This window comes from Oryza sativa, chromosome 11, assembly GCF_034140825.1.
Source record: "Oryza sativa Japonica Group chromosome 11, ASM3414082v1".
NCBI classification, from domain to species: domain Eukaryota; kingdom Viridiplantae; phylum Streptophyta; class Magnoliopsida; order Poales; family Poaceae; genus Oryza; species Oryza sativa.
Window position 1 is genome coordinate 6,073,036 of NC_089045.1, and position 15,575 is coordinate 6,088,610.

The window sequence follows — 15,575 nt, forward strand, 5'->3', positions numbered from 1 at the left end:
CAACAACAGCTACCAGGCCAGTCTACAGATGGCACCGTTTGAAGCTTTATACGGCCGGAAGTGCCGCACACCTCTCTTCTGGGATCAGACAGGCGAACGTCAACTGTTCGGAACAGAAGTATTAGCGGAAGCAGAAGAGAAAGTCAGAATCATCAGGGAAAGGTTGAGGATTGCTCAGTCTCGACAGAAGAGCTACGCGGATAACCGTCGAAGGGAGCTCACTTTTGAGGCAGGAGATTACGTGTATCTTCGTGTCACTCCGCTCCGGGGAGTACACCGTTTTCAGACGAAAGGCAAGTTGGCACCACGCTTCGTGGGACCATACAAAATCTTGGAACGAAGGGGAGAAGTTGCTTATCAGCTAGAACTTCCATCCAATATGATCGGCATCCGTGACGTGTTCCACGTGTCCCAATTAAAGAAGTGTTTAAGGGTACCTGAAGAACAGGCTGATTCGGAACACATTGATATCCAGGAGGACCTAACATATGTGGAGAAGCCGGTTCGCATACTTGATACCAGCGAAAGGAGAACCAGAAACAAGGTTACCCGGTTTTGCCGAGTTCAGTGGAGTCATCATTCGGAAGAGGAAGCAACCTGGGAAAGGGAAGATGAGTTGAAAGCCGCCCATCCGCACCTCTTCACCAGCTCCTCCGAATCTCGGGGCCGAGATTCCGTTTAAGGGGGGTAGGTTTGTCACACCCCGAAGTTTTCCTCCCAAGCCAAAATTGTAATTTACAAATGACCCCAAGAAAATGCAGGTGAAATCAGGAGAAAACCCTAAGAAAGTAATGCAAATAATAATCGGACTTGACATGTGGATTTTTTCTTGAGTTCTACATGTCAAAATTCATTAACAGGATTTTTAGTGGAATTTTCAGAGCTCTAGAAATAATTTTAACCAATTAAAATTGAGCAAGCAATATTTTATTCCAGGGAAAATCCTTTTTCCTTTTTCTGTTTCTTTTTCCTCTCTTTTTCCTCCTTTTTGTCAAATGGGCCATCGGCCCATTTCTCCTTTCCTCCCCCCCTCCTCTCTGCTGGGCCGGCCGCAGGCCGAGGCCCAGCCCGGCAGCCAGGCCGCCCCGCTGCCTTCTCTCTCGGGGTCGCCGACATGTGGGGCCCACCTTTCGGGCCCGTCTCCCTCCTCCCGCCGATCCCGGCGCGCCGCCGCGCCCGCAACCGTTGCCGCGCCCACGTCTCCGCCTCCCCCGGGCCACGTCGACCACGCCCGCGCGTGCGCCGAATCTCCCGCGCCCATTCCCCTCTCTCTCCCGCTCGCGCCCGCGCCCGAGATGGCCGGGATTCGAAAATCGAATCCCGCCTCTCTCTCCTCCCCACTCCCCGCGTCGGCCGGCGATTCCCGCCGCTCCCGGCCACGTCCGGCCCCCTCTCCCCTTATTTAAGCATCGCCGGCACCCCCTCTCCCTTTTTCCCCATTTCGCCGACCCCTCCCGTGCTCCCCATCGTCCCCGCGCCGTGCACCCACCCACCGCCGCTTCTTCCCGCTACTCCGGTCGCCGCTAGCCGCCGCTAGGCTCGCCGCCGTCTTGCGCCGTCGCCGCCGTTAGCTTCGCGCGGCCGAGGTCCACCTCGTCCACCCCTCTTTCGTCGAGGTCCGTCGCCGGAGAGCCGTTCCCGTCGTGCGACGGTGAGGGTCGCCATGTCCGCCGCCTTCGGCCGGCATCCCCGCCTCCTATGGCCCCTCTCTTCCTCTCTAATCCCTTTCGTTTCGTTCTTTAGGTCGTCCCGGTCGCCGTCCGCCGCGTGTCGACTTCCCTCCGTCGCTCCTCGTCGCCGGACGCCGTCGTCCCCTTCGGTGAGGACTCCTTCCCCTTTCCGTTACTTCCTCGATTCTCCGTGCGTCGCCGCCGCCGCGCTTGCCGTCGCCTTTGGTCGTTGCCGCCGTCCACTGCCGCCGCTTTCGCGTCGCTTTTGCGCCGTCGCCTCCGCCGCCGGATGCCGTCGCCGGCAACGCGACGTGCGCGTGCCGCCGCCGTCAGCCCCGGGTCGGCCGGTCGGCTTTGATGCCGAGCCGAGCCCGGCGGCTGCCTCCACCGCCGCCGTCCGATCGGCCCGAGGGCGATCTGGGCCGTCGGTCCCGTGGACCGGCGGTGGACCACCCGCGTGGTCCCGGTCCACGGTGAACCGCTCACCCTTGAGTCGCTGACCAGTGGGCCCCGCTTGTCGGCGCCGCACTCCCCCCGTGCTGACGTCAGCCCTGGTTAATATTGCGCAATAAATTATTTAAGGATTTTTGTTATAGTAATAAACACAGTGAATCTTCTAAAATTCATAACTAATTCATCCGAGCTCCGTTTAATCCCAGTCAAGTCTCAGTAAATCAAGAAAAATGTGTAGAATCCATTAAAAATGGTTTTGTTCTCTGTTTCAGTAGTCTTATAGCCTGTTTGCAATGTTTGCTTTGTATGCCGCTAGATTCCGATCCCTCCGACGCTCCGGTGTACTTCGAGATAGTCGCCGAGGTTCCCCCAGCAGCAGAGCAAGGCAAGTCATGCTTGTCACTTGAACATGTTGATCCTATATTGCAAATGCTCTATTGTTTTCTTTCAAATATTGCATTGTTTTATAATATTACTATGGGATGGTTACCTATTGTTACAGCCATACTTTTTGGATACCATGCTCCTTTGTTAGCTTGGGTTATAACATGATTAGAGTTTGGACTAGGAATTGCTTAGCCTTGCTTAGTTCAACTAGATCACAATGGGGAAAATCATATTAATGTTTAGACTGTTAGTTCTAATGGTAATGTTGGATTAGTGACACCGCTTTGGTGTTGGTTAATTAAAATGAATCACATGGTGGGCTGTGGGTGCATGGTTTTGCTGGTCGCACCCATGGCAGTTAAGGACCGGTTCGCGGGATGCCCTGGAAGAATTTATCGTACTTACCACAAGCCAGCGTGGGCAACGGCTGGGCTTGTAGTGTAGCTTTCCTCTAGTCGACGCATCCAGGCAAGGGTGGGCGTGATGGAGCGGGGCGGGCCCTGCGACGGCCTCTGTCGCTTCCGGATTCACCTAGGCACGAGAGGGGACTGCCCGTTGCCCGCTGGGGACGGGGGTGAAACCTGAGGTGTGGTGTGCTTGGCTAGAGGGGGTTATGCGAAGGGTCCTGTCACGGCCTCTTTCCGGTATGTCGTGGTGGCATGCCGGCGCACGGAAACGTGTCGTGGGGCTGTGTCTTGTGGGTACAGTTGTACACCTCTGATCAGAGTAAAACTATTCGAATAGCCGTGCCCGCGGTTATGGGCGGTCAACCAGATTCACCGTGATTAGTCTCACCCTAGTGTAATCTCTTGAATTTGGATAGTTTAGGTGGATGGTTGGGCCTGTCGCAACGTGGGTTAGCGTTGGACAGTGGATGTTTAATACTAATTAATTATTACAACCGTTTTCGCATTCAATTCCTGTTTATAAATGCCAGTATTTATGCAAATGAACCACTCTAGCTCTTCTTTGTTAATTCCCTGCATCATACCCCTATTCCGGTATGACTTGCTGAGTACAGTGGGTAGTACTCAGTCTTGCTCTACTTTTCCCAACCCCAGAGTTCGAGTTCGGGTCAGATGAAGGTTTCTCTGAGGAGTAGGCTTCGTCCGTGCCGTCGAGGATGCCTGTGGAGTGGTGTTCCCGCTGCAGTTTAGTCAAGGCTTAGCTCCAGTTTCTTTTGTTTTCCGCTGCATTTTTGTAAGACTTTTATGATGTTTGTAAGACGTGGATCTGAATGTCAACATTGTCGTTTGTGTACCCCGGCTGGTCCTGGACGGGGATTTTAATGCACATTCTGCTTGGAATTCTATTCGGGAATTTCTGGGCGTGACAACCCCTCCCTTAGAATAACTATTCTACACTCCCCTCCACTCAACTCCCCCAGTCCGGCCCAGCCCAGCCCACGCACGCGCCTCCCTCTTCAGCCCCCACGCGCGCGCCCTTCCTCCCTCCCTCCCGGCACGCCGATTTCTCTTCCTCTTTTTTTTTCTTCTTTTCCTCCGCGCGCCGATCTCTCTCGATCTCTCCCTCCCCTCCTCCCGATCTCTCCCTCCCTTCTCCTTTTCTTTCTCTTCTCCCTCCCCTCCTCCTGATCTGCTTTTTTCTCCTTTTTTTCTCTTCTCCCTCCCCTCCTTTTCTTTCTCTTCTCCCTCCCCTCCTCCCGATCTGCTTTTTTTACTCCTCTCCATATTTTCTCTCTGTTCTCCCTCCCCTCCTCCCGATCTGCTTTTTTTACTCCTCTCCATCGATCTATTCTTTTCTCTTTTTAGAAAAAAGAAAATAAATTGGTAAATGCAAGACTATTTTTTCTCTCTTCTCCCTCCCCTCCTCCCGATCTGCTTTTTTTACTCATCTCCATCGATCTATTCTTTTCTCTTTTTAGAAAAAAAGAAAATAAATTGGTAAATTAAAGACTAGAACACATGATCTCACGGTTCATAACAAACTCTCCTAACCAATTCACCCTATAACACTATGTGATTTGGGATTGTTGTTTGCTTTCTTTATATATCTGTTCAGATTTTGTGAACACAAACCAGTTATGTTTACTGTAGAAATCATACCTTGTTACTGTGATTCGGTAGTAACATTATCGCGGAAGTGCAGTAACACGATATGTTACTGCGAAATTTATAGGTCGTTACTGTGAAATTTATAGGTTGTTACTGCGCTTTTTCAGTAACATTATGATAAAATTGCAGTAACAGAGAGCATATGATAGTAACGGTACTACTACAGTACCACCACTTGTGCATAGCAAAAGTTTTAAATCTCAATCTTGTGCAAAATACAAGTGCTAAAAAAGTGCATGTGCATGGTCACAAGTTAACACAAGTGCTAAAGTACTTCTAGTCTTTTATATATATATATATATATATATATATATATATATATATATATATATATATATATATATATATATATATATATATATATATATATATATATATATATATATATATATATATATATATATATATATATATATATATATATATATATATATATATATATATATATATATCATGTGTTCATGTGTTCAGTAGATCATGTGTTCTAGTCTTGAATTTACCAATTTATTTTCTTTTTTCTAAAAAGAGAAAAGAATAGATCGATGGGGAGGAGTAAAAAAAGCAGATCAGGAGGAGGGGAGGGAGAAGAGAAAAAAAATAGATCGAGAGGAGGGGAGGGAGAAGAGAAAGAAAAGGAGAAGGGAGGGAGAGATCGGGAGGAGGGGAGGGATAGATCGAGAGAGATCGGCGCGCGGAGGAAGAGAAGAAAAAAAAGAGGGAGAGAAATCGGCGCGCCGGGAGGGAGCCGCTGGGAGGGAGCGAAGGGAGGGAGGCTGAAGAGGGAGGCGCGCGCTTGGGGGCTGAAGAGGGAGGTGCGCGCGTGGGCTGGGCTGGGCCGGACTGGAGGTGTAGAATAGTTATTCTAAGGGAGGGGTGTACAATAGAGCTACTCTATATATATATATATACACACACACAACCCAATAACTAACTAGCAAGCTCCTGATGGTCCAATGCCAATCAGCTGCCGTTTCAAGTCATACACAACCTCCTTGGAAGTCTGCATCAGGCTTCCTATGATGGAGACAGATTCAGTCGGCGCAAACGCCAGGCACCACACGTCCTGCTCCTGCACCGATCTCTCGACGAACACCCCATGGCTGCCGAGATCGAACCGAGCTCCATCGTCGAAGTGCAGGGATATGGCTGGCATGTCCCCCTCATCAACACTCCTCATGTCGTAGCAGTTGCGCTCGCTCTCCTCCTCCGCCGCCCCGCGCCGCAGCAGCAGCTCGCGAATCCGCTGGCTCAGCACGGACAACGCACGGTCCGGGATGTAGGACAGCTCTGAACCTGAGTCGAACACGACGCCCTTTCGACTGAAGATGCTCGGCGATAACCCGAGCCTCTCTCCATCGACGGAGATCGCGGCGAGATCGACGAAGAAGAGCTCCGTGTTCTTCCTCCGTGCGACCATCTTCGTGTACCTGACATCTGTTCTTGTTGCGACTTTGCCCAAGCTGAAATAGCCCGTGGTCTTGCTGAAGAATCCCCTCTCGCTCTTCTGCAGCGGCAGGCAGTAGGAGAAGCCGTCGAATGTCGGTGAGCTTTGCTTCAAGACAGACATTGGGCCAGCACCCATCCCGAGTAACCCATCCACATTGCCGAATTCGTTGGCGCCGAAGCTGTCCAGGTTGCATCCGAATGTGAAGCTGGGGATCTTCTGAACATCAGAGAATGTCAGGGTGTCCTGGTAGAGGATGCCATAGGAGGCCGATCCATCCTGATACGAGACACGAAATGGGCAATCCGGATAGTTCTCTGAATCTTGGCAGTGGGGATCACTGCCTCCAAGCAAGCACATGGATGTGCCACAGGACACCTTGGCACATGTGGTAGATCTTGACTGCAGAAATGTTCTTGGGTTGGTGTGGCAGCCGTCGCACTCGCAGAAGACCCAGGATGTGGAGCTCCCGGTGTCTATCTCTACGATCTGTGTCTTGGCTGGTGTGCCAAGCCCAACTGATGTGACATATAGGGAAGTTTGTAGACCTCGATCCCACCCAACTTGGACAGCTTGAGTTGATAGCCTTGATGTTTTGTTGCTGATATATCGGAAAAGGGGTATCCTTTTCCCAGAGAACAGCTCTGCAAGACAGAAAAGGGAGGAAAATTAAGAGGAAGAAATTTTACGTTAAGGACCCCTTTGAAATGCAAGATCGAAAAAACGTAGGAATAGGATAGGAATACATATGCCAAACAGATGATTGATAAACGTAGGAATTTTGTAGGAATGTGTGTTTGATTGGATCGTAAGAAAAACACGGGAATGGGTTTGAATTATTAAATTAAACTAGTTGGCACCCCGCGTCTTGCCGAGAGTTTTGTAGTTTTATCGTCAAACAAAATCGTACTTTTAATGGTTATGTGCAACTCTATATATATACAAAATATATGATAATGTGGCTTTATATATATATCTTATGTTACTACAATACAATTCATGCTTTATTTTTCCAAACGTCATTGTGTATTGTTATAATATATGAATATTATTTTCATGCGCAATATGGGTATCGTTGTAGTTAGACAATTTGTATCTCTATGCTTCATTCAAGCTTTTTCTGAAAATTGATTCAGGTAACGATTCCTAATAATTAAATGCTAACTAATCATGCATAATAAAACAAAACACACATGTTAAACAATAATTTGAGTTGTATTCGAAAAAAGATGGTGTTATGCACAAAATATATAATAGTGCTGTGTGTGACTATGAGGTAGAGCAAAGAGAGGTGATTGGATAACTAATAAATGATTGAATTGGATGAATAAGTAGTTTCTTGATCCTATGGTTGTTATGTTTGTACTAATGTGATTTGATGGTTTAAAATTGTTGATGATATGGCTTCTTGCATGTCTTGCTTTATAGGAGTAAATACCCCTTAGTGGGTACCAACTATATAGGAAGATACGATTGGGTGGGTTATCTACTTATACACATCTAACCTACACTAATTGAATAGACAAGTGACCCTGAGCTATTAGATTTGCCTCGATCCTATACGCGAGATAGAAAAAACATGAGATTAGAGTGGATGTTAAATTTCCTACGTTTTTCCTCTAGAATCATAGGAATGGAAAAGTTTCCTATGTTTTTTCTTTCCTCATTTCTACAAATCAATGGCATGAATAGTGTAGGATCTCATTTCCTTTGTTTTTCCATTATTTTTCCTCCAATTCAAAGGAGCCCTAATTGGTCAACCATGTCATATTTTTTGTCAAGGACTTAATTTTTTGCTTTTACTAAGCAACAAGCCAACAATATATAGGTGATGGTGACTAGTTAGCTAGCAACTAGTACAAATTAATAGCGTGTTGTTTTGATGCATAATTAGTTTCATTACTGTTTCATTTATGAGTGCAGAACTAGACTAACTAGAATTCACACACACAACTAGACTAATTCAAACGACAAAATAAACTTTAATATTTGGCCCTTAAACATTTACAAATTCTATACACATGGTAATTATGTTTATGTTGGTTTTATTTCAATATTGAATGCATTCACAAAGAAAATAAGCAAGAATATGAAATAGAATTACATTTAACTCCAGGAAATCTCTTAGATTTATGCTATCAAGCCAAGTAACTAATTATTTAATTTCATATTATCTTTAACATATTTTCTTGCACGCAATTTATAACATGATGGCTATAGTCGCACGAATGAGCGACTTAATACACTAGTATGTACGATTGATAAATACCCATGAACATTATTTTCAAGTAAAACTACCCATGCACATCCTCAAACTTCAAAGTATTAAATAATTAAAATCTTATTAAATAAGATACCCATACATATGTGCTATTCCTATTCATTAGTTACCTGCTAGTGAAGACGATACGTTGTCATGTTTGTCGAACGATGATGACACAGGTTGCTTCTCGCAATGCACGTTGATGCTTCTGTCGACACACGCTATGAGGAACAGTAGGAAAATAATCCTCCTAGCCATGGTGCTTAATTACAGCTTTCGACTAGTTTTACCACCACCGGTATATATATGCAGGTTAATTAACAGTTAGTTTATGCATGGATATCCTGACACGATTAATTAATTAGTTTTTGTGCCTTGGGCGTTTGTTTCGTTCGTCACAATCTTTTGGTTTTTGTGTTACTACTAATTTGCTTCACGCAAAGGATGTGGTAAATTAATTGAGGTGGTCGGTTGGTTATAGTTGGTACTGTACAGCAGGAAGGCAGGGCCAGAAGATCACACACAGTGCTCTTACTTAATTTAACAGTTATATAACAATGCATGTAAATTTAGTGTAAGATATCTACCACGTTAATATACTGCCATTATGTAGTATCAGTATTGTTTTATGTATGGGTTTCATAGAATTTTGTGACGACTCGCAACTGAAGATGGAACCATACCATTATAAATTTGCAAAATTTGAGATATGTCATCCTGACCCACATGTCATTGACTCATGTGGGTCCTACATGTCATTGAGATACCGATGACATATCTTAAACTTTACAAAATTATAATAGCATGGTTCCAATTTACCCTTAGTTAATACACATCACTTAGAAACTGGAGTATCTTAGTTGAGACAACAAGACCTGTTAACTATTAATGGACCAAAATATTTTTTCATTGCCCTTATTTTCTTTTCATTCACCCCATGCAGTATAATTTATGTTAATAAATGCTAAGAGTCGCCTCTAAGCCGATTTGATGCGCAGCAACAAAGTTTCTTTTCCCCTCTCTCTACTAAGTTATAAATGTGATTTTCGACATCTATAACCAGTTTCTGATCGCAACCAACATGTTTCCATGCATATATGTTTTTTCTTGATATTTCCGATACCGTTTTAATTTCTCGCTTTATCGTTTTCGATTATGATTTCGAGGAAAATATAATTACAAAAAATGGTTGAAGCTATTTTCAAATCATTTTCATCCCTAATCGTAGATGCCATTTAGAGCGGATTTTAGTCTAAAACCCACTCCCAATGGAAGATTGGAAGTCCCATGTTAATTAGACACGCCTCTATTCCCTTTAGTTATCTCAGACTCTTAGCTTGGATGCAATTTCTTCCCTTTTATTTCAGTTTGAACGTATTGTGAAGGACTACTCACTGTTTATGCATCACCTATAGTTAGGGGTGGACAAAAAGCTCGAAACTTGTGGCTCGGATCAGCTCGTATCAAGCTCGGCTCGGATCGATTTGTACAAGGACTCTTAATGAGTCGAGTCGAGCTAGTCTTTTTGCTCGTGAGCTTAACGAGCTAGCTCGCGAGCTACTCGTTTAGCTCGTTAGTATAAAATATCACCATATCTTCATGAACTTATTGTTTCTTGACTAGTGCTTAGTCTTTTAATTACATCAAAACTATTCATATTTAGTGAGTATTATATTAGTTAGTATTTATTATTATGTTAATACATAATAAAATGTTAAATTTGAAATTGTTAATATGACATTAATGAGATATAGCTCGTTAACGAGCTTAACGAGCCAGCTCGCGAGCCGAGCCGAGCTAGCCATTTAGCTCGTTAACATTAACGAGCCGAACCGAGCTGGCTCGTTAAGACAACGAGCTCAAACGAGCCGAGCTAGCTTGTTATCCACCCCTACCTATAGTCACACATGCTGTGCCGTAGGGGTTTCCATCCACGAGAGAGAATCCATTATATGTCACTGAGTTTGTCACAAGTCTATAATTTACCATTGACTTTGTCACGTTCTATAATATTCCATATACTTTTGCTTAACTTCTACAATTTACCATCGTCGTCCGGTTAGCCTCCGTTAATATTGTACAATTTTGTCCAAATGACCAAAAAAAACCTTTGAGACAAAAACTTCTAAAATTTGGACAAAAATTCTGAAGTATCATATTATAAATATAAGATTGTAAACATAAAAAATTTGGCCAAAAATCTGTCCAATTGGTGTCAACCTCTAATCAGCAATCCTACCGGGGATGGTTGACTCTATGGGAAAGAAGAGTTCAAATAAAATGAAGGTACATTTCTAGAGATTGATCCAGAATGGTTTGACTCTGAGTTGGGAGTTACAAAGAAGGAACACTAAACAAGGGATTCTATGTATCTTTTGTGGCAGAATGGAGGATGCTTATAATCTCTTTTTCGCAATGGGTGTGGAAAGTTTTACATGACAAAATATAGACTGTGTTTCCTTACCCTGGAAGGGAGTACCACAATGCAAAAAAAAAAAAAAAAATTGGCGGCTTGGTTACTGGACCAGCTAGCTGATCAATCAGATCAAGTAACTTCAAGCTTTGTGGTGGCACTCTATAATCGATCTGTGGTCGGTTTGAAATGATGCTCGTTTTGCTACCTACCCTGAGCATCCAGATATGGTGATGGCAAGCAAAATCATCTTCCAATTGGATGAATGGGCGAACTTGTCATCCAAGAACAATGGCCATATTCACGATTCATCACACAGACTTGGCAAAGACCACCGATTGGCTAGGTGAAGGCAAATACAAATTGGGAATTTGTGGTGGCACACAAGTTTGAAGTAGTGGGGTTGGTCATCCGAAATGACAGTGGAGTTTTCATGGCGGCAGTTGCACAGTATCATCCAAGGGTTAAGGATGCTACCAGGGCGGAATTTCTGGCTTGTAGCAGAGCGGCTAATCTTGCAGGAGAGTTAGTATTATCTGAACTAATTATTGAGACCAATTCTTTGGAAGTAACTAGTTATCGTGCATGTGCAAGGCACGTTTTGGCATTATATACACAAAAGTAGAATAATAAATGCGAGCCTTTTTTATGCAACACTCCATATAAATTCTTCACGTAAAAATTGAGTTTCATAGACCATTGTGGGATGATAATTTGAATGATCTCTAAAAAACATGCATAGTCTATTCCTAAAGTGACAATATAACATGTAATGCACCATCCACCTTTATTAATAGAAATTCCAAAGCTCCATATGAGTGCCCCCGAGGAACAAAAGGATATCTACACAGATTTTATTCATTGGTAAAAAAAATAGAAACAACTCTGAAGTAGAGTCACTATGCTCACTGTTTATGTGAGATTGCTAGCATCTCCAGCTGGTAAAAAAATGCCAACAGCTAGCATCTCATTTCTCATTTGTAGAATTGCATCGTAGAGAGTAATATTATAGTCCATGGTTAGCAATCCTATGGCGGTAGACCTCAAACATATCAAAAATAACCGGGGAACTTTAATAACTCACATGAGGTAGTCGATGGTTTATCTATGAAGAGCACTTTTTGGAATATATCACAGATAATGTATATAATATCTATTGTAATACACATAATAACACCAATTATTAGTCCATTTGAGCCAGTAATTAAAAAAAGGCATACCTTACCAATTGTAGCCAACAGTTCACTTCCTGGTCTCTCAACGCCCCCTCCTCTTACTATTGAGCCACAGAGCTGTTGCCACCAGATCCTCGACAAGATCAAATAAAAGGATAATCCCCAATTCAAATTCAATAAATTATCCATGCAAGGATTAGATAAAAAATATACCATATACTGCTCTGTATTTGGTATCAGTTGGCATGAATTTTACAAATTATACAGTGGCTTGAGACATCTGTGCATTAATAGATAGCACACAAAGCAGAATACTGAAAGCATTAACCCTATACCTCTTGTATACCAGGGCACCACACCATAGAAAAGCTCACATTTTAGATCTAGCTAACCAACCTTCTATTATTTAAGATAAAAATGAACGTATATGTTCACATATATATTCTGGGTACAGCCGTACAGGGAGCATCAGTGTCATGCTAATCCTAATAAGGATATGGACTCATCCTAAGTAACTGATGAGTAGCTCAGGCCACCCTAAGTTCCCCAAGAAGCAAGGCTTCCATTCTTGTTAAAGCCACTGCTGCATTTCATAAATAACTTTGTGGCTAATTCAATTGCATAAGGCTGCACATATGAAGGGACTGCTGGCTAGATGTGCTAGAAGCATAATCTCAAGCTGTGAAGGATAATAACTGAATTTGATCAGTTAATTCAGTTGCATATGCCATAGATTCTTTCAGTGGGATTGAAGATAACTCCACTATCTAAAAAAAGAACTATGATATCTGTTGATAAGCAGATGAACTCCACTGTCTAAAAAAAGAACTATGATATCTGTTGATAAGCATATGAACTCCACAATGGTTTTCCTACAGCCACAAGGACTTCATATGTGTTCTCACATTGCAATCGAAATAACATTTATATGATCACAAGAGGAAAAAATACCTGGGAATGAAACTTCAGAGAGTTCTCGTTGACGAACAAAAGACCATGCAGATCGATTACTTTACTCTAGATCATTGAATAATCACGCACCTTATTTATGATAAACCAGTTCAAGTATGAACTAAATTAATTATTCAACTTCAGTAGACAGTGAGTTACCTTAAGAACATATGCTTGTCTTGAGGGCTATTATAGCAGAATAAGTACCATAAGTATGAACTAAATTAATTTTTCAACTTTAGTAGACAATGAGTTACCTCATAATATATGCTTGTCTTGAGGGCTATTATAGTTGAATAAGTACCATGAACCGCAAAAAATACTAAAACTTTGTTCAAAACCAACAACTGCAACCATTGCACCATGGAGCCCATTCTCCAACGAAAGGAGAGACAACAGTGAATAACTAACCTACAGTGGCCATAAAAGATCATCAAGTACAACCTTTGCCAAGATGTAGAAATGGTATACTAATTTATTTTATGGAAAAAGAAACCCAACATGTCTTCAGCATGTCTTCCTAGGCACTCTGACATTTTGTCTAAACTGTGCATGTTTCTCCATAGCTAGCTGTGGGAGGTCCATATCTTCTCTCAGAATTCATGAAAGTGCATATCTGAAGACATTTGTTTCTTTAATGCTCAAGCACATGTATTCATAGGAACAACTGACAACAATTGAGATATTAGCTTCATTAACAAAATTTTTTGATACAACAGTTGCCCAAATTGAGACACAAAGAAGTACGTGCAATACACAACATTAGCTCAGGAGGCCCTTGTCATGATTGGCTTCCTCTTAATTCCTGAAGCCCGTTTGTGGATGTCATGCTATATTCAAATTTCCAGCACCCATGGAACTTGCTGGATATTTCACTCAAGAATCCGCATGGCCACATCAAGCCCCAAATGCATTTTCAGATACAAAATATATATCAGTCCATAGGGACAGAACTATAGAGGAAAAAATAATTTGTAAATTTGCAAAGTAGAACCTGATGCCATGAAGATTCCATCAACCATGTAATTAACCTACTTATAGGAAATCCACCTCCAACATGGATACAGGAACATGTATCCAGCTGCATCGCCTTTAGTCCAGAGGCATTGCGAGGGATGGTATGATGTTGCCATTGCACCCTGCTATGAAATCGCCTTCTCCTGCCTACAACCTGAGACCACTGACTAGTGGAGCAAGAGAGGATGGATCTAAAAAACTAAATATTATATCCATTAGCAGACTAACGAACGAAAGCTTATCTTCGGCGAAAGGGGGAACCACCTCGGCGGCGGCGGTGGCTTGCGGCAGCGGTGGAGTGCGGCGGCGGCTGGGGATGACCTCGGCTCAAGCGGGGCAGTGGCGGCTGGTGACGACCTTGGCTCCGGCGGGGGGCAGCAGCGGCTGGGGATGGCCTCGACTCCGGCGGGGGCAGCGGTGTAGTGTGGTGGCGGCAGGGACACGCGAGGAGGCGCGGAGCGAGGATGAGCGAGTAGTGGGCGGCGGAATCATCGATCTCGTTGGGGCGGAGTAAACACGCGGTGGAGGGAGTGCAGGCAGAAATCGCGGTGGAGGGAGTGGAATCGGTGGGCGGTAGCCGGTAGGGACGGTTGTGATGCGTGCGACGTGGATGGACGGTAGGGATTGATACGTGTGATTTGGCATGTAGGATTGGAGGGGTACAACTCCTCCTTTTTATATTAGTAAAGATATAGATATAGATGAGGATGGTTGCTCAGAAGGAAGTCAACAGATCGAATTATGGGTCTTTGGTACAAGATCTGAAGATGAAGCTGAGTCCTTTTTGATAGCGTTAGTGTCATTTGGGTTAGTAGATCAGTGAATAAAGCTGCTCATAGATTAGCTCAAGAAGGTGTGTCTTTGAGTAGTTCTTCTACATGGCTTTCTGTTGCTTCAGGTTTTATTACTTCGATTTTGACTGATACTTGTAAGCATAACGGCGCCAAGTGTATTAACCGTGTTGAAAGATATAGGAGTTAACAATAAACCAATTCGAGGATTCTCCTTCATAGATGTAGAATGTAATTAATTGGATCAACTCAAATTTTAGGTAACTAAAAATATATAATATTAATGGATGTCCATACATTCTACATTACATGTAGTGGAAGTCTGTGCCATTCATTCATTTCCCTGGGCTCTGGCAAGCGAGGCCACAACAAGCCATATTGGCGGTACCACCGAAGAAGATGGAGAGCGCCCCATCCTTGGATTCATAGGGCTCGACACCATAGCAGGGCTGGTTGCTCATGTTACCAAACGTCCTGGTTGGCCTCTGCCAAGATTTGTCAATCTGCATGACCTGAATCCCATATATATATGCGCTTTTCCCCATACCTTCTATTGGGTGATATCCGCTCCCCATTCCCGTTGTTGTGTATTCCTGGCCCTCATGCATGTTGCACACTTGGCCACCCCAGAAAGCTTCCTCGCCCTTGTCAAAGGCAGGGAAAGCCTCTAAGGGCCAGTACCCCAGCATGGTGTCCCCGTACATGGCACACCATCTGTTAGAAAGCATATCCTGTACACAACCATGGTGATATAAGTGTTTAATTCAAAATCATTAGTAGCCTAATACAGAAATTCTCTACTAAGGGGGTAAGTTAGGCAGTAGCAAACAACTAAACGTATCTCATAATTTTGCCAAAATTTTGATAACAATAAAACCACCCCCATCAAGCACTACATTTGTCTATACACGTCGTTTAAATTTTACCAAACATACC

The 15,575-nt window shown here is 43.6% G+C and overlaps 1 protein-coding gene across 1 annotated transcript; it reads right to left on the reverse strand.

Annotated features, from left to right (window-relative positions):
* Window positions 1-5,516: 5,516 nt before the first annotated feature.
* LOC4350077 (protein ASPARTIC PROTEASE IN GUARD CELL 1) lies at window positions 5,517-15,343 on the reverse strand. The gene is made up of 2 exons (XM_026021738.2): window positions 15,187-15,343; window positions 5,517-6,673 (listed from the first exon to the last, which is right to left on the reverse strand). The coding sequence occupies exons 1-2, from the start codon at window positions 15,341-15,343 to the stop codon at window positions 5,517-5,519; spliced, it is 1,314 nt and encodes a 437-aa protein (XP_025877523.2).
* Between the last annotated feature and the right edge of the window lie 232 nt (window positions 15,344-15,575).